The sequence below is a fragment of the Stomoxys calcitrans genome, chromosome 5, assembly GCF_963082655.1.
Source record: "Stomoxys calcitrans chromosome 5, idStoCalc2.1, whole genome shotgun sequence".
NCBI classification, from domain to species: domain Eukaryota; kingdom Metazoa; phylum Arthropoda; class Insecta; order Diptera; family Muscidae; genus Stomoxys; species Stomoxys calcitrans.
In genome coordinates this window covers 41,858,763-41,886,039 of record NC_081556.1, presented here as the reverse complement: position 1 = coordinate 41,886,039, position 27,277 = coordinate 41,858,763, and the positions used below count along the sequence as shown (strand labels likewise).

The window sequence follows — 27,277 nt, the reverse complement described above, 5'->3', positions numbered from 1 at the left end:
ACCCTTTCCTCTAAGACAGGGTAGTTTTATTACCCTTTCCTCTAAGAAAGGGAAGTCTCATTAACCTTTCCCTTGGGAAATTGTGGTTTTGCAATCCTTTCCTCAAGGAAAGGGGAGTTCTATTACCCCTACCCTTGGCAAAGGGTAGTTTTATTACCCCTTCCCTTAAAAAAGGATAGCTTTATTATATTTTCCCTAAAGAAACCGTATTTCAATTACACCTTCCCTTAAGAAAGGGTAATTTTATTACCCTTTGCCTTAAGAAAGTGTAGATTTATTAACCTTTCCCTCAAGAAAGAGTAGAGTAATTACCCCTTCCCTTAAGAAAGAGTAGATGTTTTACCCTTCCACTTAAGAAAGGGTAGTTTTATTACCCTTTCCTCAAGAAAGGCTAGCTTTGTTATCATTTCCCATGGAAAAGGGCAGTTTTATTACCCATTCCCTTAAGAAAGGGCAGTTTTATTACCCTTTTCATTAAGAAAGGTTGGTTTAATCACTTTTTTCCCTAAAAACGGGTAGTTTTATTACACTCTCCCTTAAGAAAGAATAGTTTTATTACCCTTTCCCTTAAGAAATGGTAGTCTTATTACTATTTCTCTCATGAAAAGGTAGTTTTATTACAATATCCCTTAAAAAATGCTGGTATTATTACCCTTTCCCTTAAGAAAAAGTAGTTTTATTTCCCTCTCCTTTAAGAGTGGTAGTTTTATGCCTTTAGAAAGGGTAGTTTTATTACACTTTCCCTTAAGAAATGGTAGTTTTCTAACTTTTCCCTTGGGAAAGAGTAGTGGGAAATGCTAGTTTTATTACCTTTCTCTTAGGAAAGTGTAGTTATATTACCCTTTCCCTTGGGCAAGGGTATTTTTATTATTCTTTCCCATGGGAAAGAGAAGTTTTGTTAACTCTTCTCTTAGGAAAGGGTAGTTTTGTTACCCTTTCTGTTGAGAAATTGAAGTTTTATTAACCTCTCCATTGGCAAAGAATAGTTTTATTACCCTTTCCCTCGGGTAAGGGTAGTTTTGTTATCCTTTCCCAAGAGAAAGAGTAGGTTTATTACCGTTTCCCTTGGGTAAGGGTAGTTTTGTTATCCTTTCCCAAGAGAAAGGATAGTTTTATTACCCTTTCCCTTAATAAAGGGTAGTTCAATTAACCTTTCCCTTTTATTACCCTTTCCTCAAGGAAAGGGGATTTTTATTACTACTTCCCTTTCTCTTGGGAAATGGTGGCTTTATTACCCTTTCTCTCGCGGAAGGGCAGTTTTATTACCTTTCCCTTGGGGAAGGCGGAGTTTTATTACCGTTTCGCTTATTATCCTTTCCTTACCTTTTCCCTTTGGGAAATGATAGTTTTATAACACTTTTCCTTAAGAAAGGGTAGTTTTATTACATTTTCCCTTAAAAAGGGTAGTTTTATTGAAATTTTCTTTAAGAAGGGCTAGTTATATTAAACTTTCCCTTGGGAAAGGCTAGTTTCAATACCCTTTCCCTTGGGAAATGGATGTTTGCGATCGTTTAGAGGGTAGTTTTATTACTTTTTCCTTAGGAAAGTGTAGTTCTGTGTCCCTTTCCATTGGAAAAGTATAAATTTATTACCCTTTCCCTTGAGAAATTTTAGTTTTATTATCCTTTCGCATGGGAAAGAGTAGTTTTATTACCTTTTCACTAAAAAAGGGTAGAATTGTTACCCTTTTCTCCTACAAAAGGGTACTTTTACTACTTTTCCCTAAAGAAAGGGTAGATTAATTACCCTTTCTTTTTTATTTCCCTCTCCTTTAAGAGTGGTAGTTTTATGCCTTTAGAAAGGGTAGTTTTATTACACTTTCCCTTAAGAAATGGTAGTTTTCTAACTTTTCCCTTGGGAAAGAGTAGTGGGAAATGCTAGTTTTATTACCTTTCTCTTAGGAAAGTGTAGTTATATTACCCTTTCCCTTGGGCAAGGGTATTTTTATTATTCTTTCCCATGGGAAAGAGAAGTTTTGTTAACTCTTCTCTTAGGAAAGGGTAGTTTTGTTACCCTTTCTGTTGAGAAATTGAAGTTTTATTAACCTCTCCATTGGCAAAGAATAGTTTTATTACCCTTTCCCTCGGGTAAGGGTAGTTTTGTTATCCTTTCCCAAGAGAAAGAGTAGGTTTATTACCGTTTCCCTTGGGTAAGGGTAGTTTTGTTATCCTTTCCCAAGAGAAAGGATAGTTTTATTACCCTTTCCCTTAATAAAGGGTAGTTCAATTAACCTTTCCCTTTTATTACCCTTTCCTCAAGGAAAGGGGATTTTTATTACTACTTCCCTTTCTCTTGGGAAATGGTGGCTTTATTACCCTTTCTCTCGCGGAAGGGCAGTTTTATTACCTTTCCCTTGGGGAAGGCGGAGTTTTATTACCGTTTCGCTTATTATCCTTTCCTTACCTTTTCCCTTTGGGAAATGATAGTTTTATAACACTTTTCCTTAAGAAAGGGTAGTTTTATTACATTTTCCCTTAAAAAGGGTAGTTTTATTGAAATTTTCTTTAAGAAGGGCTAGTTATATTAAACTTTCCCTTGGGAAAGGCTAGTTTCAATACCCTTTCCCTTGGGAAATGGATGTTTGCGATCGTTTAGAGGGTAGTTTTATTACTTTTTCCTTAGGAAAGTGTAGTTCTGTGTCCCTTTCCATTGGAAAAGTATAAATTTATTACCCTTTCCCTTGAGAAATTTTAGTTTTATTATCCTTTCGCATGGGAAAGAGTAGTTTTATTACCTTTTCACTAAAAAAGGGTAGAATTGTTACCCTTTTCTCCTACAAAAGGGTACTTTTACTACTTTTCCCTAAAGAAAGGGTAGATTAATTACCCTTTCTCTTAAGAAAGGGTAGGTTTATTACCCTTTCCATTAAGAAAGAGTAGATTTATTAACCTTTCCCTTAACATAGGGGATGTTTTCTTGGGAAAGGGGAGTTGTAGTACACTTTCCCTTGAGGAAGGGGAGTTTTAGTACACTTTCCCTTGGGAAAGGGGAGTTTTAGTAAACTTTCCCTTGGGAAAGGGGAGTTTTACTACCATGTAAATCCTGACCCAAGGGAAGAGTAGTTTTATTATCCTTTCACATGGGAAAGAGTAGTTTAATTACCTATTCACTAAAAAAAAGGGTAGAATTGTTACCCTTTCCCTTAGAAAAGGGAAGTTTTATTGTCCTTTGCCTCGGCAGAGGTCAGGGTTATTACCCTTTCCTTGGGAAAGGCTAGTTTATTACTCTTTCTCTTGTGAAATGGTAGTTTTATGTTCGTTTCCCATGGGAGAGGGAAGTAATATTTACTTTCCTTTAGAAAAGTGTAGTTTTATTACCCTTTCCCTTGGTAAGGTGTAAATTTATTACCCTTTCCCTTGGGAAATGTTGGTTTCATTATCCTTTCCCATGGGAAAGAGTAGATTTATTATCAATTCCTTCTGGAAATTGTGAATTTTTTTAGCCTTTAACTTGGGAAAATGGAGTTTTATTATCCTTTCTCTTTTAATACCCTTTCTCCTATTATCCTTTCCCATGGAATTTTTATTTATGCTTTCCCTTGGGAATAGGTGTAGTTTTATTACCCTTTCCTTGGAAAAGTATAAATATACCCTTTTCCTTGGGAAAGGTTCGTTTTACTATCCTTTCACATGGGAATGATTAGTTTTATAACCCTTTCCCTTAGAAAAAGATAGTTTTGTTACCCTTTTTCTTAAGAAAGGGTAGTTTCATTATATTTTCCCTAAAAAATGGTTGTTTTCTTACACTTTCATTTAAAAAAGTCAAGGTTTATTTAGGTTTCCCTTGGGAAAGGTTTGTTTTATTTCCCTTACTATGGAAAATGGTAGTTTTATGATCCTTTAGAGGGTAATTTTATTACCTTTTCCTTAGGAAAGTGTAGTTTTATTACCCTTGCTCATGGGAAAGTGTAAAATTTATTACCCTTTCCCTTGGGAAAGGTTAGTTTTATTATCCTTTCCCATGGGAAAGAGTAATTTAATTACCCTTTCCCTTTGGAAAGGTTAGTTTTGTTACCTTTTCCCTTGTTAAAGGGTAGCAGTATTACCCTTTTCCCTTGAGAAAGGGTAGTTTTCTTACCCTTTCATTTGGGAAAGGGTGGTTTTATTACCCCTAAACTTGGGAAAGGGGGGCTTTTTATCCTCTCCTTGGGGAGGGGTAGTTTATTACCTTTTTCCTTGGGAAAGGTAAGTTTCATTACCTATCCCTTGGAAAAGTTTAGATTTATTACCCTTTCCTTAAGAAATGGTAGTTCTAATAAGAGTTTCTTTTAGGAAGTGAAACCAGCCTTTATTAAAAGAAAGGGTAATAACACTAGCCTTTCTTAAGGGGAGGGTCTTAAGAAAGGCTAGTGTTATTACCCTCTCCCTTAAGAAATGCTAGTTTTTTTTACCCTTTCTTTTAATAAAGGCTGGTTTCACTTCCTAAAAGAAACTCTTATTCAGCCAGGCTGAATTGAAGATTTTCCAAAGAAACTCTTATTCAGCCAGGCTGAATTGAAAAATTTCTTAAAAAAAACTCTTATTCAGCCAGGCTGAATTGAAGATTTTCTAAAGAAACTCTTATTCAGCCAGGCTGAATTGAAGATTTTCTAAAAAACTCTTGTTCAGCCAGGCTGAATTGAAGATTTCCTAAAGAAACTCTTATTCAGCCAGCCTGAATTGAAGATTTTCTAAAGAAACTCTTATTCTGCCAGGCTGAATTGCAGATTTTCTAAAGAAACTCTTATTCAGCCAGGCTGAATTGAAGATTTTCTAAAGAAACTCTTATTCAGCCAGGCTGAATTGAAGATTTTCTAAAGAAACTCTTATTCAGCCAGGCTGAATTGAAGACTTTCGAAAGAAACTCTTATTCAGCCAGGCTGAATTGAAGATTTTCTAAAGAAACTCTTATTCAGCCAGGCTGAATTGAAGATTTTCTAAAGAAACTCTTATTCAGCCAGGCTGAATTGAAGAGTTACTAAAGAAACTCTTATTCAGCCAGGCTGAGTTGAAGATTTTCTAAAGAAACTCTTATTCAGCCAGGTTGAATTGAAGATTTTCTAAAGAAACTCTTATTCAGCCAGGCTGAATTGAAGATTTTCTAAAGAAACTCTTATTCAGCCAGGCTGAATTGAAGATTTAAAAAAAAAAAAAACTCTTATTCAGCCATGCTGAATTGAAGAGTACTAAAGAAACTCTTATTCAGCCAGGCTGAATTGAAGATTTTCTAAAGAAACTCTTATTCAGCCAGGCTGAATTGAAGATTTTCTAAAGAAACTCTTATTCAGCCAGGCTGAATTAATGATTTTTTAAAGAAACTCTTATTCAGCCAGGCTGAATTGAAGATTTTCTAAAGAAACTCTTATTCAGCCAGGCTGAATTGAAGATTTTCTAAAGAAACTATTATTCAGTTAGGCTGAATTGAAAATTTTCTAAAGAAACTCTTATTCAGCCAGGCTGAATTGAAGATTTTCTAAAGAAACTCGTATTCAGCCAGGCTGAATTGAAGATTTTCTAAAGAAACTCTTATTCAGCCAGGCTGAATTGAAGATTTTCTAAAGAAACTCTTATTCAGCCAGGCTGAATTGAAGGTTTTCTAAAGAAACTCTTATTCAGCCAGGCTGAATTGAAGAGTTACTAAAGAAGCTCTTATTCAGCCCGGCTGAATTGATGAGTTACTAAAGAAACTCTTATTCAGCCAGGCTGAATTGAAGATTTTCTAAAGAAACTCTTATTCAGCCAGGCTGAATTGAAGATTTTCTAAAGAAACTCTTATTCAGCCAGGCTGAATTGAAGATTTTCTAAAGAAACTCTTATTCAGCCAGGCTGAATTGAAGATTTTCTAAAGAAACTCTTATTCAGCCAGGCTGAATTGAAGATTTTCTAAAGAAACTCTTATTCAGCCAGGCTGAATTGAAGATTTTCTAAAGAAACTCTTATTCAGCCAGGCTGAATTGAAGATTTTTCTAAAGAAGCTCTTATTCAGCAAGGCTGAATTGAAGAGTTACTAAAGAAACTCTTATTCAGCCAGTCTGAATTGAAGATTTTCTTTTGAAATGATTATTCAGCAAGGCTATATTGAAATTTCTGGTAAAGTTTTTCGTTCAGCCAAACTGAAATGACAATTTTCCAATTACTCATGACTTTCGTGGAACTTATTCTAAATATTATTTTAATTTTTTATTACATTATAGAGTTGTGGTTATTTGTAACCATTTAGTTTGGTTCAGTTTTGTCTCATTTGTGGTATTTAATTTTCTTGTCAAGGTTTTGCTTGTTATTCTTTCATTTACGGAAATGTTATAGTTGAGCAATTGGCTTTTGCTTATTAAAATGTTGGCTTGGGTGAATACTTAACCGCAAAATGTTTAATTAGTTGTTATTTCAAATTTGATTGCGTTTCATGTTGTCCGAATTGGCATTTGTTTTTGGCATAATGTCCAATTTTTTTTCTAACAAGCTGTGGCTTGAATGTTGAGCTGCTGCCTATATTGATTTTGTGGTATCTAATGCTAAACTTTTCAATGGTAAAACATTCATTTTGTTTGTTTTTTCTCAGTGATTTTTATTATGATTTATTTTCCAAGTGCTTAATATATTTATAAAAAAAACTTTATGGTGACTTAAAGACAAGAATGCTGTTTAAAAAAAAGTATTGTGACAAAAAACTTGAGCTTTTTTATAAAAAATTGTGTTAAGTGCTAACTTCTTACTTAAGATTTCGATAAAAATCAATTTTCTGAGATAAAAATGGTTAGCAAAACCATACCTTAATTTCATAATAGGCTAAATCGACTAAGCATCCCATATTTTTTTTTTTTTTTTTTGTTTTAACCAATTTTAAAAGAAAATTAATGTTTGTCAAAAAATCATTTTTTCATAAGTTTTTAGTTTTTATAATTCAAAAAAAATACATTTACCCTTGTTTTTAACAATTTTCGAGTTAGCCTTTTTTTAAATCAAGGTATCGAGAAGCTACGATTACTTAAAACGCCTAATGGCCATTGTCACAGTTCCAAAGCAAATGAATGATAAAAGCAACCAAATCGTTTTCAATTTTCGTATTGTATTCTACTTAACATGGTGATTGGTTGCCAATGCGCTGCCACTGCTGCTGCCTCCAATTTTACCTTTGATTCTGTCATTGCTGATCCTTACGCCTTTGCTTAACCATCAAACTTTTCAAACTTTCTCTCTCTCTCTCCTTTAGGTTGCGTTGTCGTTTTTAGGGGGTAGCAGCATTGACAAGCATTCACCTTGTTGTTCCTTATCCTCTTAACCCTTATCCTTACAGCTATTGTTGTCTAGATTTCAAGTGATACTTGCAAAAATCGGTAGTCATATGTCGTGAGATTTGTTATTTCCTGTAGTAGTTGTGCTTGTGGTCTTACTGTTGTCATTCTTTAGATTCGTATCGGTGACCACAATGGTTATTGTTTGTTCCTGATGTTGTTTCTGTTGTTCTTGGTGTTGATGTTGTTGGTTTGTTGTTGTTGTTGTATGAGTATTAGTTTTCCTAATTATTGCTGCTGTTGTTGTGTTAGTGTCATTTGTTGCTTGTACCTGTTCGATTGTCATGGTATTATGGTTGTTGTGTAATTCATCGTTCAATTGCCTACGGATTTCCGCATCAATGGCCTCTGCATCCTCCGGATAACGTTCGGAACAAAATATGGCACCCTCCTTTAAGAGTTTTAACAGGTTAATTCTGTCCTCAGCGTTTCGCTTTGCACACAATGGTCTAGAGAGTTGCAGAAAGAGAGGTTTGGGTGGGGGGAAGAGAAAAGGCAAACGGAAAGAGGAAACATTAACATCATTGGCTTATAACCATACAGAAAAAGCCTAAAGCAGACATATAAAAACCAATAAGAAAGCATGCATAGAAATAAACAGAAGGAGAGAGCAATCATCAAAGAAACCGTATTACAAACTATTCAGCCAGGATGAATTATATATTTTCAAAAAGAGTTTTTTAATTAGCTAAGCGGATTTGAAAATTTTCTAAAGAAACATTAAATCAGAAAAACTGAATAGAAAATGAAGAAGAACTTTCTATTAGAGCACTCTTAGTGAATAAGATTTCCTTTAGAAATTTCTCAATTCAGCCTGATTCTTTAGAAAATCTTCAATTCAGCCTGGCTGAATAAGAGTTTCTTTAGAAAATCTTCAATTCAGCCTGGCTGAATAAGAGTTTCTTTAGTAACTCTTCAATTCAGCCTGGCTGAATAAGAGTTTCTTTAATAACTCTTCAATTCAGCCTGGCTGAATAAGAGTTTCTTTAGAAAATCTTCAATTCAGCCTGGCTGAATAAGAGTTTCTTTAGAAAATCTTCAATTCAGCCTGGCTGAATAAGAGTTTCTTTAGAAAATCTTCAATTCAGCCTGGCTGAATAAGAGTTTCTTTAGAAAATCTTCAATTCAGCCTGGCTGAATAAGAGTTTCTTTAGAAAATCTTCAATTCAGCCTGGCTGAATAAGAGTTTCTTTAGAAAATCTTCAATTCAGCCTGGCTGAATAAGAGTTTCTTTAGAAAATCTTCTATTCAGCCTGGCTGAATAAGAGTTTCTTTAGAAAATCTTCAATTCAGCCTGGCTGAATAAGAGTTTCTTTAGAAAATCTTCAATTCAGCCTGGCTGAATAAGAGTTTCTTTAGAAAATCTTCAATTCAGCCTGGCTGAATTAGAGTTTCTTTAGAAAATTTTCAATTCAGCCCGGCTGAATAAGAGTTTCTTTGGAAAATCTTCAATTCAGCCTGGCTGAATAAGAGTTTCTATGAAAAATGCTTCATTTAGCAAGGCTGAATTGAATTTTTGCCCCGTCTTGAACTTTCTGCTGCTGCAGTTCTTTTTTGAATTTATTTTTACATTATTAATTGCCTCATCACTTCAGCTTCCAACATTCGTGCAGATAAGCCATTTGCATCAATTGAGCTAATTTTTTGCTTCGAATTGAAATTAATCCACCAATTATCATTCTTATCGTCGTTCTGGTAAATCGTGTTTCACAAAATATTCTCTTTCATATGGCACACTTAACAATTTGTCTCTTTTTATGAAATTTTCCAAATTAATTGCCAAAATAGATTTCATGGAATGTACAAAAGTTCGAAGAACTTCACATGGAAAAACTGGCATTCGATTGAATGCATTTTCAATCTGGGGCACACATGAGAAAAAAGAGGAAGCAATTTTAGCACACGAAAAACATTGCAATTATTGACCATTTTGGCTGTTGAAACTCAAATAAATGGCAATCAATTCGTAAAGGGGATCTTTGATGATGAAAATTTCAATTTTGTCTACAATACAACATACAAAAGGAAAATAGTGCAAAAAACTAAAATGGAAGCGGAAAGAGTTGACATAATGTTCATGAAACAGGAAACAGGACTTTAAGTAACAGTTAACTTATCAAAACACAAACATAAGGTAAATGAAACATAGAGACATAGATGTGTCAGGTATACAAATGGGGATATAACCACCACATCTGGGCCTCTCCCCCTAACCTGCCTGAATCCTTTAGCTGCTCCATAAAATCCTTGCCCGTTATATCCACCAGTGAATTGGGATCCATATTCGATAAGGAATCCAAATCGGGATCACTCATTACCGAGACATTGCATAGATTATTCTGCAGCTGGCCCACCAATTGTTTTATGCGAGCCGTCTTTTCAGCCTTATCCGCGGCATCGGTTTGATCGTGCGGTGTGGTAATGGTGACATAGTGTGAAGGCTGTAAGAAAACATACACAAAAAGAGAAAAGATTACATGAGTAAAACGATATGGCAAAAGTTGAAATCATGTTAAGGAAAATCTACACTCTGAAGTTAATTGAATTCAGCCTTTAACTGGGCAGCTGTCGAAAAAGTTTAACCTTTAGCCAGTAAAGAAATACAAAAGTCGTTCGGAGCCAATTATATAATATCCTTAACCATCGAGTACTCGTACTACTTTCAATACATAGTACCTACGTCAAAATCGATTTTCTTACGAAAGGACCTTAATAGCAAAACTTCATCAGTCCTAAATGCTTATATCGTACAAAAGGACAGATTTTCATGAAATCGTGTTCAATTTTGTACAGATCAGACCACACATTTGGTGTCTACAGACTTAAAGGCCAAAATTGTTCAAAATCAATTTTGGCCTTTAAGTCAAAATCAATGGCGATATTGTTCAAAATCAATGGCGTTCGTCCTTGGACCAAAGAAGTGCCAAGTTTAACTCTTTACAATGGTTAGATAAGATTAAGTTTAGGTGGGAGTCTACCATCAGACTCAGTCTGCACAGCTTCTGCAAAAGTCGTTGAAGGCAACCTTCAGTCTGTCAGCATGTTTTCCGATTAGACAGTGACCTGTCATGACGGACACAATCACTGAGACATCTATTCTAGCCAATGACAGCAAAGCGGTAGTCCACTTCAAGTCTAGATGAGGTCACATAGTTTTGGAATGGTCACAGCCCCCACTTTGTGACCATCTATCATTCGTTGACCTTTGGACCTGGTCCTGAAAACTTAGTTTACATGTCGCTAGAGGCATGCCTCCAGCGAATGGAGGCATGCCTATTTTTTGCTAAAATTTGGGTCAGTGATTTGGCGCAGATCGGTACTGATTTGGATTTGGATATAGCTGCCCTATGGACCGATCTCTCGATTTAAGGTCTTGGGCACATAAAGGTCACATTTAATGTCCGATTTTGGTGAAATTTGGGACAGTGAGTTGTGTTAGGCCCTTTGACATCCTTCAATATGGCTTAGATCGATTCCGATTTGGATATAGATTCAGATTTGCATATAGACCGATCTCTCGATTTAAGGTTTTGGGCCCATAAAAGGCGCATTTATTAGCCGATGTCGCTGAAATTTGGGACAGTGAGTTGTGTTAGACCCTTCGACATCCTTCTTCAATTTGGCACAGATCGGTCCAGATTTGGATATTTCTGCCATATAGACCGATCTCTCGATTCAAGGTTTTGGGCCCATAAAAGGCGCATTCATTGTCTGATTTCACCGAAATTTGGGACTGTGAGTTGTGTTAGGCCCTACGACATCCCTCCCCAATTTGGCCAGATCGGTCCAGATTTGGATATTGCTGCCATATAGACCGATCTCTCGATTTAAGGGTTTGGGCCCATAAAAGGCGCATTTATTATGAGTTAAATTGGGCCCCTCGACATCATTCTGCAATATGGCCCAGATCGTTCCAGATATGCATATAGCTGCCATATAGACCGATCTCTCGAAATATGGTTTTGGGCCCAAAAAATTACTTGTGACTTTCAACATCCATGCCAAGTATCATCAGAATCGGTCTATAAACAGTTATAGCCCCCATATAAACCAGTCCCCATATTTGACTTCTGGAGCGCCTAGAATCCTCAATTTTCATCCGATTTGGCTGAAATTTGGAACACAGACTTGAGTTATGACTCTCAACTTCCACTCTACGTATGACCCGAATCGGTCAATAAACAGATATAGTCCCCATATAAACCGATCCCCGGATTTCATTTCTTGAGCCCCTAGAATCCTCAATTTTCATCCGATTTGGTTGAAATTTTGTACAAAGTCTTGAGTCATCACTTTACACATCCGTGATCCGAATCGGTCTCTAAACAGATATAGCCCCCATATAAACCGATCGCCGGATTTGAATCTTGAGCCCTAAGAAACCAAAATTGTCATTCGATTTGGCTGAAATTTAATACAGAGACTTGAATTATGACATCTAACAACCATGCAAAGTACGATCTAAATCGTTCTATAAACACATATAGCCCCCCTATATAACCGATCCCCGATTTGACTTCTTGAGCTGCTAGAAGGCTCAATTTTCATCCAATTTGGCTAAAATTTGGAACAAATATTTGTGTTATGACTTTCAACATCTATGCCAAATATGTTTGGAAGCGGTCTATAAACAGATATAACTCCTATATAAACCGATCCCCAGATTTGACTTCTTCAGCCCTTAGAGACCTAAATTTTTGTATGATTTGCCTAAAATTAGGCCCAAAACTGACTAACAACATCAGTGCCAAGTTTTATCCGAATCGCTCAATGTGGTGATATAGGCCCCCCTAAGTACCGATATCCCGATATGACTTCTTGAGACCAAAATAATTCAAATACAAACTCAGTTAATAAGGGTACATTTTCAGTGGAATCCATGGTGGTGGGTGAGCACAACAAGCCGATTGCTGGCTAAAGTGTATGTCCATAGTGACATTAGGCGGACCAATAGCCGCAACCTCTTTTCAACTTAACCTAGCGTGCTTTCGAAAGACAGACAGACGGACGAACATGGCAGCTAGCGTTCGACCGCTATCTTGATTTCGATAGACGGACGGACAGGTGATATGGCTATATCGACCTAGAATTTAGTCATTCCGTTTGTAACACCTGGAAATATTGATCTGTGATCCCATAAGGTATATACATTCTTGATCGTCTCGACACTCTCGATGTAGCCATCTCCGTCTGTCCGTCCGTCCGTCCGTCTATCGAAATTAGGATAACGGTCGAACGCACTATGCTGCTTGAAATTCGGTTCAAATCCGTTTATAACCTGATATAGCTTCCATATAAACCGATCTACAGATTTCACTTCTTGAGCCCCTGGAAGCCACAATTTTTGTCCGATTTGGCTAAAATTTTGCCTGTAGTATTCTGTTACGATTTCCAACAACTGTGCGGTTTAAGTTGGTGTATAGTCTGATATAGCACCCATACAAGCCGATCTCTCGATTATACTTGTTCGGCTCCTGGAAGATTTAATTTTTGCCTAATGTGGCAAAAACTTGGTACTTGGTACTGAATTTACTTTTGTGCAACTTTTTGGCGGACTCCATGGTGGTGGGTTCCCAAGACTCAGCCCGGCCGAACTTAGCACGTTTTTGCTTATTTTCTATTCTTACTTCTTAGTCAGCGTTGACTCTAAAAGAGTAATTGAATCCTTTTCCTTCTCTTCCCCTTCTTCGTAAAACATATCTCCTTCGTTTTTATTTGCATAAGAAAAAAGACAACATTATTTGCATATGGTAGCAGCTATTTGTATACCTTATGTAGATAGCAGCGCTCGGTTACACCGAACCCAGTCATGCTGATAAATTCAATTTCATATGACTCTGGAAAAACTGCACGGCAAAATGGCTGTCTGGAATTTTCTTTCTTTGTAAGCGTAACGAAAAACGTAAGGAAAGAAAAAAAAACACCATTTGAATTTGTTCACATATGACACAAACGACTACAAGGTAGGGTCTGCATGAGCTTAAATATTTCATGATGTTTTGGTGACCAAAAAAATTGCCATTAAACTCAGCTCACCACTCAGCTTTTGTGCCCAGCAAACATCATTGCCTTGCTGCCAATGATGGCAGAACAAACTTTTTTTCTTTCATTGGTTTTTCTTTTTGCTTTTTGTCAACTTTCCTCCCTACTCTGCTTTGGAGAAGGTGAGCAAAGGTGCTCTTTATCAACGACTACATGTTTGCACACTCCAATGCCTTTTGATGGCTACAATCTGACACTCATCTGAGCTGAAGCTTGCATTCATTCGCTTAAGCCATCAAATCCCATGTGCAAACTAACCTATGGACTCTGTCATTGGCATGTGTAGTAGTGATAAATCAGGCCAGGATACATTTGTATCAATATACTAGGGTGCATTTGAGCACATACTCAATAAATATGGCACAGTGGTGGGAAAACAAGAAAATATGGTGAAACAAATAAAAACGAATTAAAATCGGCCAGGCCAAACTTTCGACATACACCATCTCTAACAAATATTTTAACCAGATTTCGACCAAAATCAATTAAAAAAGGCTCCATTCACAAACACATAGCAACTATATCGAAATATGGGTCAATCTCTTTCCCAAGTCGTTGGGAACGTCAAGTGGTCTAACAAGTTTACTGTTCCAAATTCCGACAAAATTGGGCTACAAATGAGCCTTTTATGGGCCCTAGACCTTCTATAGGGAGATCGCTACAAACGGTCAAGTTTACCAGTATTTTTCCGTCCCTCGTCCCCTAATTTCGAATCCTTTTTCCACAAAAAATTCCCAATTGCAGGTGAATACCGCCAATAAAAATCCCCAATTGCAGGTGAATACCCCCAATAAAAATCCTCAAAAAATTTCGAATGGCTTTTTCAAAAAAATTTTAGTTAATTTTTTGGACAAAAATATTTTCCATTTTGCTGAAAGAAAATTTCCACAAATTATTAACGCAGCAGCACACATTCGCTTTATACCAGCCGGTCGAATACTCCAAGAGCGGCTCAATTTCCCGTTGGAGGTAGGGGAACTCGCAGACGCGCTTGATGGGATTGGTTGCACTGACCTCACTTACCCCAGAATCAGCGAGCAGAATCTGGGCATAAACAGGGTAGTCAAAGAACATAAGCGGAATTTGTGGCTCAAAAACACCTGGACTGGTGTGGGCAAGCTGTGGGCTACTGTTAAAACACTCTCAATTCCGGAAGAAGCGATGACAGGACCCCAGTCACTTTTAGCAACATAACTGTGACTAACCCGAAGAGATGCGCCAGATTGTTCAACCGTCAATTTATTGAACATTCCGTTAGTGACGGGGCTAGGAGGAGAGCTTTCCTTCGGCTCTGTGGTTTTCGAGCCAAAGAACAGCCAAAACAATTTAACGTGGACAAAGTTACGAATGTCATCCGTGGCGCCAAGGCCCCTACAGAATCTCTACACTGATGCCGAAGAATCTGAATCATACTGGAGTCGAGTATCCTACAACGTTGGGTAGCGAATTATCCATGTGGTCGCCAGCTTTTTGTGGAATTTAGGGATAAGTAGTCGAAACACCGTAGAATAAATCATGGAGTTCCCCAAGGCGGGGTGATATCTCCGTCACGGTTTAACCTCTACCTGTGGGAAATGAGGTCGAATCACAAACGGACAATCGTACGATTATGGCATACCGAAGGATGGGAGTATACTCATTTTTTTATTCCGTTTGCAACACATCGAAATATCCATCTCCGACTCCACAAAGTTTTATATTTTTGATCGTCGTAAAAATCTAAGGCGATCTAGCCATGTCCGTCCGTCTGTCTGTCTCTTGAAATCACTCTACAGTCTTTAAAAATGGAGATATTGAGTTGAAACTTTGCACAGATTCTTTCTTTTTTCATAGGCAGATTAAGTTCGAAGATGAGCTATATCGGACTTTACCTTCATATAGCCCCCATATAGACCGATCTGCCGATTTAAGGTCTTGGGCCCATAACATCCATATTTTTTATACGATTTTGCTGAAATTGGAGGCAGTGAGTTGTGCAACGCCAATCGACATCCGACATCCCCGATCGGTCCAGATTTGGATATAGCTGCCATATAGACGATTTCTCGATTTAAAGTCTTTGGCCTATAAAACGCGCATTTATTGTCCGATTTCACCTAAAGTTGGGAACCGTGAGTAGTGTCAGGGTCTTCGACATCCTTATTCAATTTGGCCGGCCCAGATCGGTTCAGATTTGCATATAGCTGCCGTATAGACCGATCTCTCGATTTAAGGTCTTGGACCTATTAAAGACGACTTATTGACCGATTACGCCTAAATTTGGGACAGTGAGTTATGATAGGCCTTTCGACATCCTTCTTCAATTTGGCAGGCCCAGAACGGTTCAGATTTGCATATAGCTGCCATATAGACCGATCTCTCGATTTAAAGTCTTGGACCTATAAAAGACGACTTATTGTCCGATTTCGCCAAATTTTTGTGGCAGTGAGTTTTGTTAGGGCCTTCGAACTCCTTCTTTAATTTGACTCAGATCGGTCCAGAGTTGAATATAGCTGCCATATAGACCGATCTCTCGACTTAAGGTCTTGGGCCCATAAAAAACGCACTTATTGGCCGATTTCGCTGAAATTTGATACAGTGACTTATGTAGGGCTTTTCGACATCCTTGCCCTATATGACTCACAACGGTTTACATTTGGATATAACTGCCAAAAGACCAATATTTTGTTCTACAAAATTGAACATTGATTTGTATTTATTACAGCACTCAATGTACGTGCCGAATTTGGCCCAGATGCACAGGTATATTCGAATTCTTGCCATTGTAGCCTATAACGCTGAACGCGTTCGAATCCTGGCGAGAACATCGGACAAAGCGGTGTTTATCCCCTCTTAATGTGGGCGACATTTGCAAGGCACAATGCCATGCATGGTTATTTAAGAAAATTTTCCCCAAAGAGGTGTCGCACTGCGGGACGTCGTTCGGATTCGGCTATAAAAAAAGGTCCCTTATCATTGAGTTTAAACTGGAATCGGAAGGCACTCAGGGATGTGTGAGAATTTGCCCCTTGTCGGTTCCTTCCTAGGGTAATGTTCTCATTAGGGGAGGGATGGCACCTCAGACATTTCGACTCAATCAAATTCGTGCTGCACTTCCATATCCCTTTAATTTGAGCCCCATATTACCATGGCCGGTAAATATGAACCGGGTGTTTTCGGGCTGGGGTGGTCACCGGCACTTTGCATTGAAAATAGATATCAAATTCGTTCTTTATTCCCAACGGAAATGAAGTTCAGTTTGGGGGGTGCTTTAGGGCGTACCCCAAAACACTTGGCACCTAAACTGGATATCAAATTCGTTTTCGTTTTAGTCAAATATTGGGTCAAATAACCCATTTGAAGTATCTTTAGGAAGAAAAGCGCCACCTAGGTGGGTACTTGGACCCAAATTTTAATACCATTTTCGTTTTCTGGTCTCTAATACCTTTCATTTGATACCCTTATTGTGCCCATCGGACCCTTTTGTATATAAGTGGCGTAAGTGGGGTAAGGGGGAGGGTCCACCTCCACCCGATATCTAAAAATTATATAGCCTATGTTTCCTTCCTGACAAACGTACAAAATCTATGAAAATTTTGAGAAAATCGGTTCAGCCAAGTATCATATAGTCATAATGTGTCTAATGGCGTTTTTGAGGGGTGGCGTGATTCGGCGTGATTTGTATGCCCGATTCGAAATCTACTCCCGAATACCTTTCATTTGATCGCCATATAGAAATGAACGCCCAATATGTCTGATTGGGGGAGTTTTGGGGTTGGGGCGGCCCGATGGTTACTTAGACTTAAATTTTTCATTTGATACCTATATTGTCCCGTTCGGTCCACTTTTGATTTTGGGTTGTGTTTTTGGCATAAGGGGGAGGGTCCGTTCCCCTTCCGATACCGAAAAATTATATAGTATATGTCTCCTTGCAGACCAACCTACAAATTATGCGAAATTTTCGAGAAAATCGGTTATGCCGTTTTTCAGTCTATACGAATGAAACTAACCGAGTCCCATATATCCGTGATTGGCTAATGTGCCCATTTTGGGGGCTTTTGTGGAGATGGGGTGACCCCCTATACTTCGACACGAATTCGTATGCCATCGACTCCCGCATACTTTTCATTTGATACCCAGTTTGTCCTTAGCGGTCCACTTTTGATTTGGGTGGTGTTTTTGGGGTAACGGTGGGGGGTCCGCCCCTTCATGTCTGATCTTCCCCACCAGAGTACCGGCGTCTTTTAGCCGCCAAAGAAATGCTCCAACGACTCATCATCTTCCCCACATGCCATACACATGCTACCTACCACTTGCCACACCGATTTTACAAAAGTGAGCTCGTAGTCCTTGTCCTCTCACGATACGGATCATCAAATAGGATTTTTGACGCCCAACCGACTGTTTCGCTGTTCGCCCACGCCCTTAAATCGGACACATAGCACGCTTTTACTTGCTTTTTCTAAAGACATAAATAATTTCCAATAATTTCCATTAAAAAAAATAATTTCAAGAAATTTTCCCTAACTAATTTGGCTATAACACTGAGGTTTGTAAGACAAATTGTATGTCGAAAAATTGTTTGGTATATAAAAAAGTTTTTTAAACACTGCTTTTTTATAAAAACCTATATACAAACTTTCATACCATTCATATACAGTTCATGTCATGTCACATAAAGTCCTTTTCAGTGCCGACGAATTACCAAATCCTCAGTTTGCGAGGTGATACATCAGTGTGATGTAAAAACTTTGGCTTTCTGTCAGGGATTATCATGTCTATCAAATATTGATGAATGGTTTCATTGCTGAAGAAAGACGTTTTTTGTAGGCAATGACAGCAGATTAAATGTTGAAGTTAACATGTCGCTACATTCTCAAAACTCTGCTAGCTAGGCTACTTTGGCCTCTTTCTGCTTCTACTTAGCCTATCTCGTTTGTAGCAGATATGGCTTGAAAAAGAATTTCGAATTCCATCAAAGAAAAGTTTAATGGGAAAAAACCATGGTAACAACACAAAAGATTCCATTCGTAGACATTCTAATTTGAGTTTTTAAGTGGTATATTATTAAATTATTTATTGTTGCCAGTGACAGTCTATTATATAGAACTTGACGTGTCTAAACCTCTCTCTAGCACGTGTCTCCACTAAAAACAGGCGAAATGGAAATCGGCACTTAAATACACACATACATATATATATAAAAGAGAATATTTCTAATCTTAAACAACAAAGTCCAATTTGAAGTTCTCCAAGAGCTATGAGTGAAAAGCCATCATACCCAACAAATACAATAACAAACAAAAACGTTCAGACACCTCTCACTCCCAATATCAAACATTTCAATATATTCGTCTCTGCTGGATTATATCGATGCCAGCCAAACCACCCAACCACCTACACTCACTTGCACTCACTCTCACTCCCACTATCAAACATTTCAATATATTCCTCTCTGCTGGATTATATCGATGCCAGCCAAACAGCCAACCCACCCAACCACCCACACTCACTTGCATGTTGTCGCCGAGCAACAAATGTAAGTGTTTCAGACATGTTCAACGACATGATACTCATCAAAGACTACACAGCACCACTCTAACACCACTACAAGAAAGCCTGCCATGAATATGTGTTATATTGTGGCGAGGCGAGTTGAACAGGTTTTGTATGTTGAGTAGTTTCGTTTTGTTATGGCATTGACGAGCAACAACCAGCAAATCTAATAGCATTAGTTTCGTTTATCCTCTGCGGCATGTTGAACACAAACAACCAAAAATAGAAAACAACAAAAAAGAAACACAAAATTCAAATGCAGCGACAATGGAAGCGACAATACCTGCGGCTACAAATAAACAAACATAACAATGAAAATTATACTGTGGGAGCAAATTCCAAACAACAAAAAAAAAACAGTTAGGAGAGGCAAAAGTCGGGCGGTGCCGACTGTATAATACCCTACACCTACCTTATACAAAATGGGAGTTAAATCTAATTTTGAAAAAATTTTATGGACCTCGTCGGATGCCTTCAAATGGATTCTAAATTGTTTTAGTTTGTCGCCGTATCAAATTTCGAGCAAACCAAATATTTAAAAAAATGAAAATTTTGTCCATGAAAATTCAACTAAGGAACAGGGGCAAACTTCTCACATATCAATGAGTGCAGTCCAATTCAAGTTTAAGCTCAATGATAAGGGGCCTCCTTCCGAACGGCGAGCCGCAGTGCGACGCCTCTGTGAAGAGAAATTTTACATGGCATAGTACCTCACAAATGTCGCCAGCATTAGGAGGGGAAAACCACCGCTGAAAATTTTTTCTGATGGTCTTGCCAGGATTCGAACCCAGGCATTCAGCGCCATAGGCGGATATGCTAACCTCTGCGCTACGGTGGGCTCCAAAAACCAAATATGTTCAAACTGTAATAACTGCGGTTGATAACGAGAGAATCGGGTCATAAATGAGCACTTTGTTGCAATATTTCTCAAAATCGGTGGAACCCATACATGGGAGCTACATCTAAATCTGAAACGATTTTAAGCAAACTTCTTAGATATTGTGGTAGTTGCCGAAGAAAGCATTGTACAAAATGTTGGCAAGATTGGTCAACACATTTGTTTGCAATGGCTCTAGAAGTGAAAATCGGGCGAACCACTTTTCTATGAAATTCACGAGTAATATCAGGTGTTCGGAGAAAATCCTGCTAAATATCGAGAGAAACGGTTAACAAATGAGCACTTTATTGCAATATTTCTCAAAATCGGACCAATATTTATATGGGAGCTATATCTAAATCTGAACTGATTTCGAGCAAACTTCTCAGATACTGTGATAGTCGTCGAGAAAAGCGTTGTATGAAGTTTTGGGTAGATTGGTCAATAAATGCACTCGCACTGGCTCCAGGAGTGAAAATCGGGCGATATATATATTTGAGAGCTATATCTAAATCTGAACCGATTTCCAGTAATGTCGAGAGTCATAAAAAAATCCTTCCTGCCGTGAGAATCGGTTAACAAATGACCATTTTATTGCATTATTACTGAAAACAGTACGAACATGTATATGGGAGCTATATCCAAATCTGAACCGATTTTTGCCAATTTCAAATTTGAAGACGATCGGATGAAAACTGGGACTTGTAGTTTGTACACAAATTAACATGGAAAGACAGACTGACGGACAGACAGACAGACGGACAGACAGACAGACAGACAGACGGACAGACAGACAGACAGACAGACAGACGGACAGACGGACAGACAGACAGACGGACAGACAGATAGGCGGACATAGAAAGTGATTCTGAGTCTATCGGAATATTTATCAATGGGTCTATCTCTCTTCCTTTTGGGTGTTACAAACAAATTCACTACTTTATAATACCCTGTACCACAGTAATTGTGTAGGGTATAAAAATTTGATACCAAAATCTGGGGTGGGTGCCTAGAAGGGCTGCGCACCCTCCAAACTGTTTTATAGACCAATCACTGCAATATGGGTTTCAAATTTAAGGTATTTAAGTGTAGAAAACGAATCTGATATCCAATTGTGGGACTTAGTGTTTCTTGGGTCACCACACCCCCAAAAACCCCTCAAATGGGGTAAATTTGCCTACCATAGCAATATGGATCTAAAATGAAAGGTCTTTGGGAGCAGAGCACAAAATTGACTGTCATTTTAGAGACCAAGTCCTTGGGGCTCAACCATACCCCCAAAACGACCATTGCAATGTGGAGTTTGAAGAAGAGGTATTTGAGTGGAGAAAAATTCGCAGAAAAATTTTAATTAAGCAGAAATTTCCAAATTTTGAGTATTCCTCTTTATATATATCATATGAGGCACAGCAGAGAGGACCGGGCTCAGCTAGTTTCCTTTAAAAGTATATTTCGGCAAAATTTCCCATAGAATTGAAATTTTGACAAAATTTCCTATAGAAATGAAATTTTGACAAAATTTTATATATTGGTTGCCCAAAAAGTAATTTCGGATTTTTCATATAGTCGGCGTTGACAAATTTTTTCACAGCTTGTGACTCTGTAATTGCATTCTTTCTTCTGTCAGTTATCAGCTGTTACTTTTAGCTTGCTTTAGAAAAAAGTGTAAAAAAAGTATATTTGAATAAAGTTCATTCTAAGCTTTATTAAAAATGCATTTACTTTCTTTTAAAAAATCCGCAATTACTTTTTGGGCAAACCAAATATAAAAATAAATTTGTGTTTGTTTGTTTGTCTACTCCGTATAGACTCAAAAACGGCTTAACTGACATAATGATGCGGTGGTGAAAACAGGGTACTACATTTTTTGGAATCTGAAGGGGCACTCAAATGAAAGGTATTTAAAAGTAGAATACGAATATGATACCCAAATGTGGGACCAAGTGTTTGAGGACCACCCCAATCCCAAAACATCCCTAAATCGGACATATTTACCGACCATGGCAATATGACACTCAACTGAAAGGTATTCTCGAGTAGAATACGAATCTGATATCTAAATGTGCGATCAAGTGTTGGTAGGGTCGCCCCTCACTACAAACATCCCCATAACAGGACTTATTTACTGACCATCGCAATATGGGGCTTAAATGAAAGGTATGTGGAAGTAGACTACGAATATAATATCAACATTCGGGACCAAATGTCTAGGGGACGTCCCACCCCCATAACAACCCCCAAATAAGACGTATTTGTTCACATAGGGCCCAATATCTGTGAGTCTTTTCAGTAAGCTCCTGAATGTGACACTTCCAACTCAGTTTCCTGTCCAAGATCACACCTAAATATTTGACTTTGTCAGATATCGAAATCGTCTTATTGAGGAAACGGGGTGCGTTCAATTGGTTCACCTTCGTCTTCCTCGTGAACAGGCTTGTTTCACTCTTCTCTGGTTTAACATTAGGACCTCTGCGTCTAGCCCAGTCATATGCCATATGCAAGACCCTTTCGGCCCTTCTGCATAGCTCGTTCGGATCCTTACCCCTTAGAAGTGTTATAACATCGTCTGCATAGCTGACGGGTTCAAGTCCCTCCTCCGTCAGCATCCGTAATAGGTCAATTATGGTGGTCACCCATAGGAGTGGCGATAAAATGCCCCCCTGTGGCGTGCCTTGTGCCACTTTCTCCCTTATATTTATGCCATGGGACACATAATTTATCCACCTGTTCCTTAGCATATGGTTTATCCAGTCTCTTAGGATCAGGTCCACCCGGCACTGGTCTAAGGATTGGATCAGTGTGTCGGTCCGCACATTGTTAAAAGCCCCCTCGATGTCAATGCATACCGCCAGGGTGTACGTTTTGGCATCAAGGGATTCTTCTATTTTATGCACAACCTAGTGCAGGGCAGTCTCCACCGACCTTCCCTTGACAAAGGCATGCTGTTTGTATTCGAGCAGTTCGCTGGATGTCATACTCTTTATCATAGTATCCACAATACGTTGCATAGTTTTGAGTAGAAAGGACGTAAGGCTTATGGGTCTGTAGGCCTTTAGTGTGGCACAACTTGCCTTGCCGGGCTTGGGCATAAACACCACCCTTGTCTCCTGCCATCTTTCGAAGTATATGCAAGTCCTAGGCACGCTGTGAAAATTTTGGCCGGACGAGGCGCAAGATAGTCTGGCCCTTTTCTGTAGTAACGCCGGAAATGGATGGAATGGTACGGAATGGACCTGATGGAATATGGTTTGAAGCTCCTCATATAAAGTCTCTTAAGAATGGAGTACATCTAACATCAAATGAAATGAAATTTTGACAAAATATCCCATAGAAATGAAATTTGGACAAAATTTCCTATAGAAATGAAATTTTGAGAAAATTTTCAATTTTTTACATTTGCTATGAGCTAAAGAAATCTTAAAATTTCAACTTTTGCTTACATCAATCCAATGTTCTCCTGGAAATACGGCTATTAATTCAGTGTTGGCCTCCAGAGTGCGAAAATATTCCTCATCATCGATTTCTGTGCCATCCGAGTCCAAATGTATGGTGGCCAATTGATCGGTCTTTTCAAATTTTTCAGCCACTTTGGCACGAATCTCCTCCAGGGAAGCGGCGACAACGGCCTTCTTTATGTTGCGCGTTATATCCTTGACCTTGAATAGAAGCGAAGCAGACAATACAAAAAAGTTAATAAAATCTCAGGCAACAACAAAGGCAAAGCTAAATAAACAAAAATTGTTCTCTTAAAAATATGCACATATAAGCAAAACAAAAAAACCCACAAACATGAGGGTGGCAAAGGATGAAGGATGTGCCAGTGGCCAAGGCTTCGCATAGAAAATTCCACTAAAAAAAGGTCAACTAACTTTGAATGAATTTTGTTGCAGACCAAAAACTCTTGAGCACGTTTATGGGAGGACACTTTATACCACGTTAATAATCATTTTCAGCTGCCATTTTAGACTATGAAGTGTTATGGCTGCTTTTTTTGTGTGTATGCAGCCAACAGTCCTCCAAATGTGGTCTGTATCCTTAAAAATAGAAAACAGTTGCTCATACGGCAAGAATGCAGAGCGACATTTGTTTCAAAATGGTCCTTTGTTGTTTAATTTTCTTTCAATTCGAAAATGGTCTACTTGTCATTACTATTCTCATTCGTTCTTGTTTCGTTTATAAGATGCCATTTAGAATTTTATGTCCTTTTTGTTTGTCGTTCGTTTTTCTTTTTTTCTTCTTCATGGTGAAATTTAAGGTTAATCAGACACACAAATTGTGAAACAAAAGCTTAATTTTTATTTGTTAGACACTGCCGAGAAAGAGCACAATGTAACAATTGTTTGTTTATTGTTCTGCTCCTTGGAAATTCATTGTAATTGAAATAAAAAGCTTTATTTGCTTTGTTGTCCTTTTCGCTGGGAGGCAATTACTGTAAGGATATGATGTTTAAATTATGACAGAAAAAAAAAAAAGACCTAGACCTGATATAATGCTAAGTTTTAACTGCTGTGAAGACAGTCCACAGGAAAGTGTACTGAAATTTAACTATTGTACTACATATAGCTCCCATATTTTAGTAGAATCCATGGTGCTGGGTTCCCAAGATTCGGCGAACATTGCCTCTTTTACTTGTTATATAGAAGAGTTTTTATACCCATCACCATAGGATCCGTTTGCAACACATCGATATATACATTTCCGACCCGACAAAGTATATATATATATATATATATATTGGGTTGCCCAAAAAGTAATTGCGGATTTTTTTAAAGAAAATAAATGCATTTTTAATAAAACTTAGAATGAACTTTAATAAAATATACTTTTTTTACACTTTTTTCTAAAACAAGCTAAAAGTAACAGCTGATAACTGACAGAAGAATGAATGCAATTACAGAGTCACAAGCTGTGAAAAAATTTGTCAACGCCGACTATATGAAAAATCCGCAATTACTTTTTGGGCAACCCAATATATATATATACATCGGATCACGATAAAATTCTAAGGCGATTTAACGATGTCTATGCCATGTCCTTCTGCCCAATCGTCTGTTATACTCACTCAATAGGGTACTCAGCCTTAAAAAATTGAGATATTAAGCAGAAATTTTATCTGAACCATATCGATTCAGATTTGGATATAGCTCTCATATAAACCGATCTTCCGATTTGACTTCTTAAGCCCCTGAAAGCCACAAAATTTGGCTAAAATAACGCAGTGTTCTGATATAACTTTCAAAAACCGTGCCAAGCACGGTCCAAATCCGTCCATAGCCTTATATAGCTCCAATATAAACCGATCTCCCGATTTGACTTCTTGAGCCCTTACAATCAGCCCTTTATGACCGATTTGTCTGAAATTTTGCATAAAGTGTTTTGGTATAACTTTCAACAACTGTACTACTTAATCTCAAAATCGATCTTTAACCTGGTATAGCTCCCATATAAACTGATCTACCGATTTAACTTTTGAGTAATTACAATTTACGGTGATACGTAACGACTTTCAACAATTGTCCCAAGTACGATCCAAATCAGTCCATAACCTCATATAGCTCCCACATAAACTTATCTCACGAGTTGATTTCTTGAGCCCTTACAGCCGCAATTTTGGTCTGATTTGGCTGAAAAGAGGTTACTTATATTAGTCCGCCTCATGCTACTATGGACATAGACCAAAACCAGTAATCGGCTTGTTGTGCGCTCTAAATACTAAAAAATTTCCTAAAAAAAGAAAATTTTAAGTTAGGAATTCCATGCTACTTACAAAATGCTTAACTGTTTTCAATACAACTCCCCTAAGTTGGTTCATGTCTGGCATTGTGTCCGGCATCAGTTAGACGCGAAAGCCGGGCAATGACAAAGGAAATGCTCCAACGTCTCATCATCTTCCCCGCAAGCTCCTACACATGCTATCACTTGCCGCACCGATTTTACATAAGTGAGCTTGTAGTCCTATGTGTACCGTTATGATACCAATAGCTATACTGACCTCCTTCTTACTTCCATTCGACAATAGCCTCGTCCTCTTACGACACGGATCATCCCATAGGATTTTCGCCGTCCTACCGACCGTTTCACTTCTCCACAGGGTTGCATGTGCATTCATCGCCCACGCCCTTAACTCGGACTGCGTCGACCCGTAGTCCTATGTGTCCCGTTAAGATACCAAAAGTCATACAGACCTCTTTCTAACTTCCTTCAGTAATAGCCTTGTCTTCCCACGAAATGGATCTCCCCATAGGATTTTCGCCGTCCTACCGACCGATTCGCTGTTCCACAGGGTTGCATGCGCATTCATCGCACACGCCCTTAACTCGGACTGCGTCGACACGATAGGCTTCGGTTTAACAAGTTTATTGACGGCAGTCTTCTGGCCTTCAACGCCAAATCGTCTGTCCCTTTACTCCCCCCTACCCCGTTATGGCCCAGCAAAAAAAACAATGCGGATTATGCCATCCTCAGAGAAGGCTTTAATCTCCTTCTTACACAGCAAGACTATTCGTGATCTTACCGTCCTGGTTGTTATTGCCCTTATGGCAATTTTACTGTCGGTAAAGATGTTCACACTCGACGTCCTCGCGTTAGCACCACACCACCTCACACAATCCGTGATCGCCCGGATCTCCGCCTGCAGGACCATATTATGGTCAGGCAGTCTAAAACAGATCTCAAACCATGGGCTTTCAATGTAGACCCCAAGGCCCACTCCGTCCTCTACCTTTGATCCATCTGTATAACATGATCTTCCAGAAGGCAATACTAGGGTCTGTCAGTCCAAGACTGTGTCGCTGGCAGCAGTGTCTTGCACTCGACCTCAAATGTCGTCTCAGGTATCTAATCGGAAACCTCTTCCCTACCTTCCAGGTTTCCTATTGTCGACTCGATTATACCGCGATGGTATGAGCTGCTCCCATCCTCAATCCATTCTCCCATCGCCTTAAGTCTCATAGCTGCAGTGGCTGCCTCACAATTAATCTATATGTCAATGGGTCGGATATCTAGAATAGTCTCCAGTACCCTAATGGGCGTGGTGCTCATCGCTCCGCCTATACCAAGACAACGTGTTCTTTGAACCTGTTGTATGGTCCTAATGTTGCACTTTTTCTCCATGGCAGTCCACCGAACTACTGAGGCGTAAGTAAGTATTGGTCTAATCACGCTTCTACAGAGCCAGAGGACTGTCCTCGGATTCAGGGCCAAGTTCGAGCCTACAGCCCGTCTACATTGTGCCAAACATCTGTGAGCCTTCTCAGTACGCTCCTGAATGTGACACTTCGAATTAAGTTTCCTAACTAAAATCACTCCTAAGTATTTGACCTTGTCAGAAATCGAAATCGTTTTATTAAGGAAAAGTGGTGCGTTAAATTATCCCACCTTCGTCTTCCTCTTGAACAAGCATATTTCAGTCTTCTCTAGCCTAATATTGAGACCCCTGGCTCTAGCCCATTCGTATACTATCTGCAAAACTCCTTCGACTTTTCTGCATAGCTGGTCCGGTTCCTTACCCCTAAGACGTATTATTACATCGTTTGCATAACAGACCGGTACAA

The 27,277-nt window shown here is 38.5% G+C and overlaps 2 protein-coding genes across 2 annotated transcripts in view; one reads left to right on the top strand and one right to left on the bottom strand.

Moving 5' to 3' along the window:
• Positions 1–27,277, top strand: part of LOC106087051 (protein FAM8A1) — a 325,072-nt gene that overhangs the window by 121,201 nt on the left and 176,594 nt on the right. The window lies entirely within an intron of this gene.
• LOC106086162 (DNA fragmentation factor subunit alpha) overlaps positions 6,320–27,277 on the bottom strand; it is a 155,553-nt gene continuing 134,595 nt past the window's right edge. Inside the window, exons 2-4 of the mRNA XM_059370553.1 lie at positions 23,165–23,380; positions 9,485–9,711; positions 6,320–7,719 (exon numbers count right to left, since the gene is read on the bottom strand). Of these exons, the coding sequence (XP_059226536.1) occupies positions 7,317–7,719; positions 9,485–9,711; positions 23,165–23,380 (846 nt within the window). The 3' untranslated portion in view covers positions 6,320–7,316. The remainder of the gene's footprint in view (positions 7,720–9,484; positions 9,712–23,164; positions 23,381–27,277) is intronic.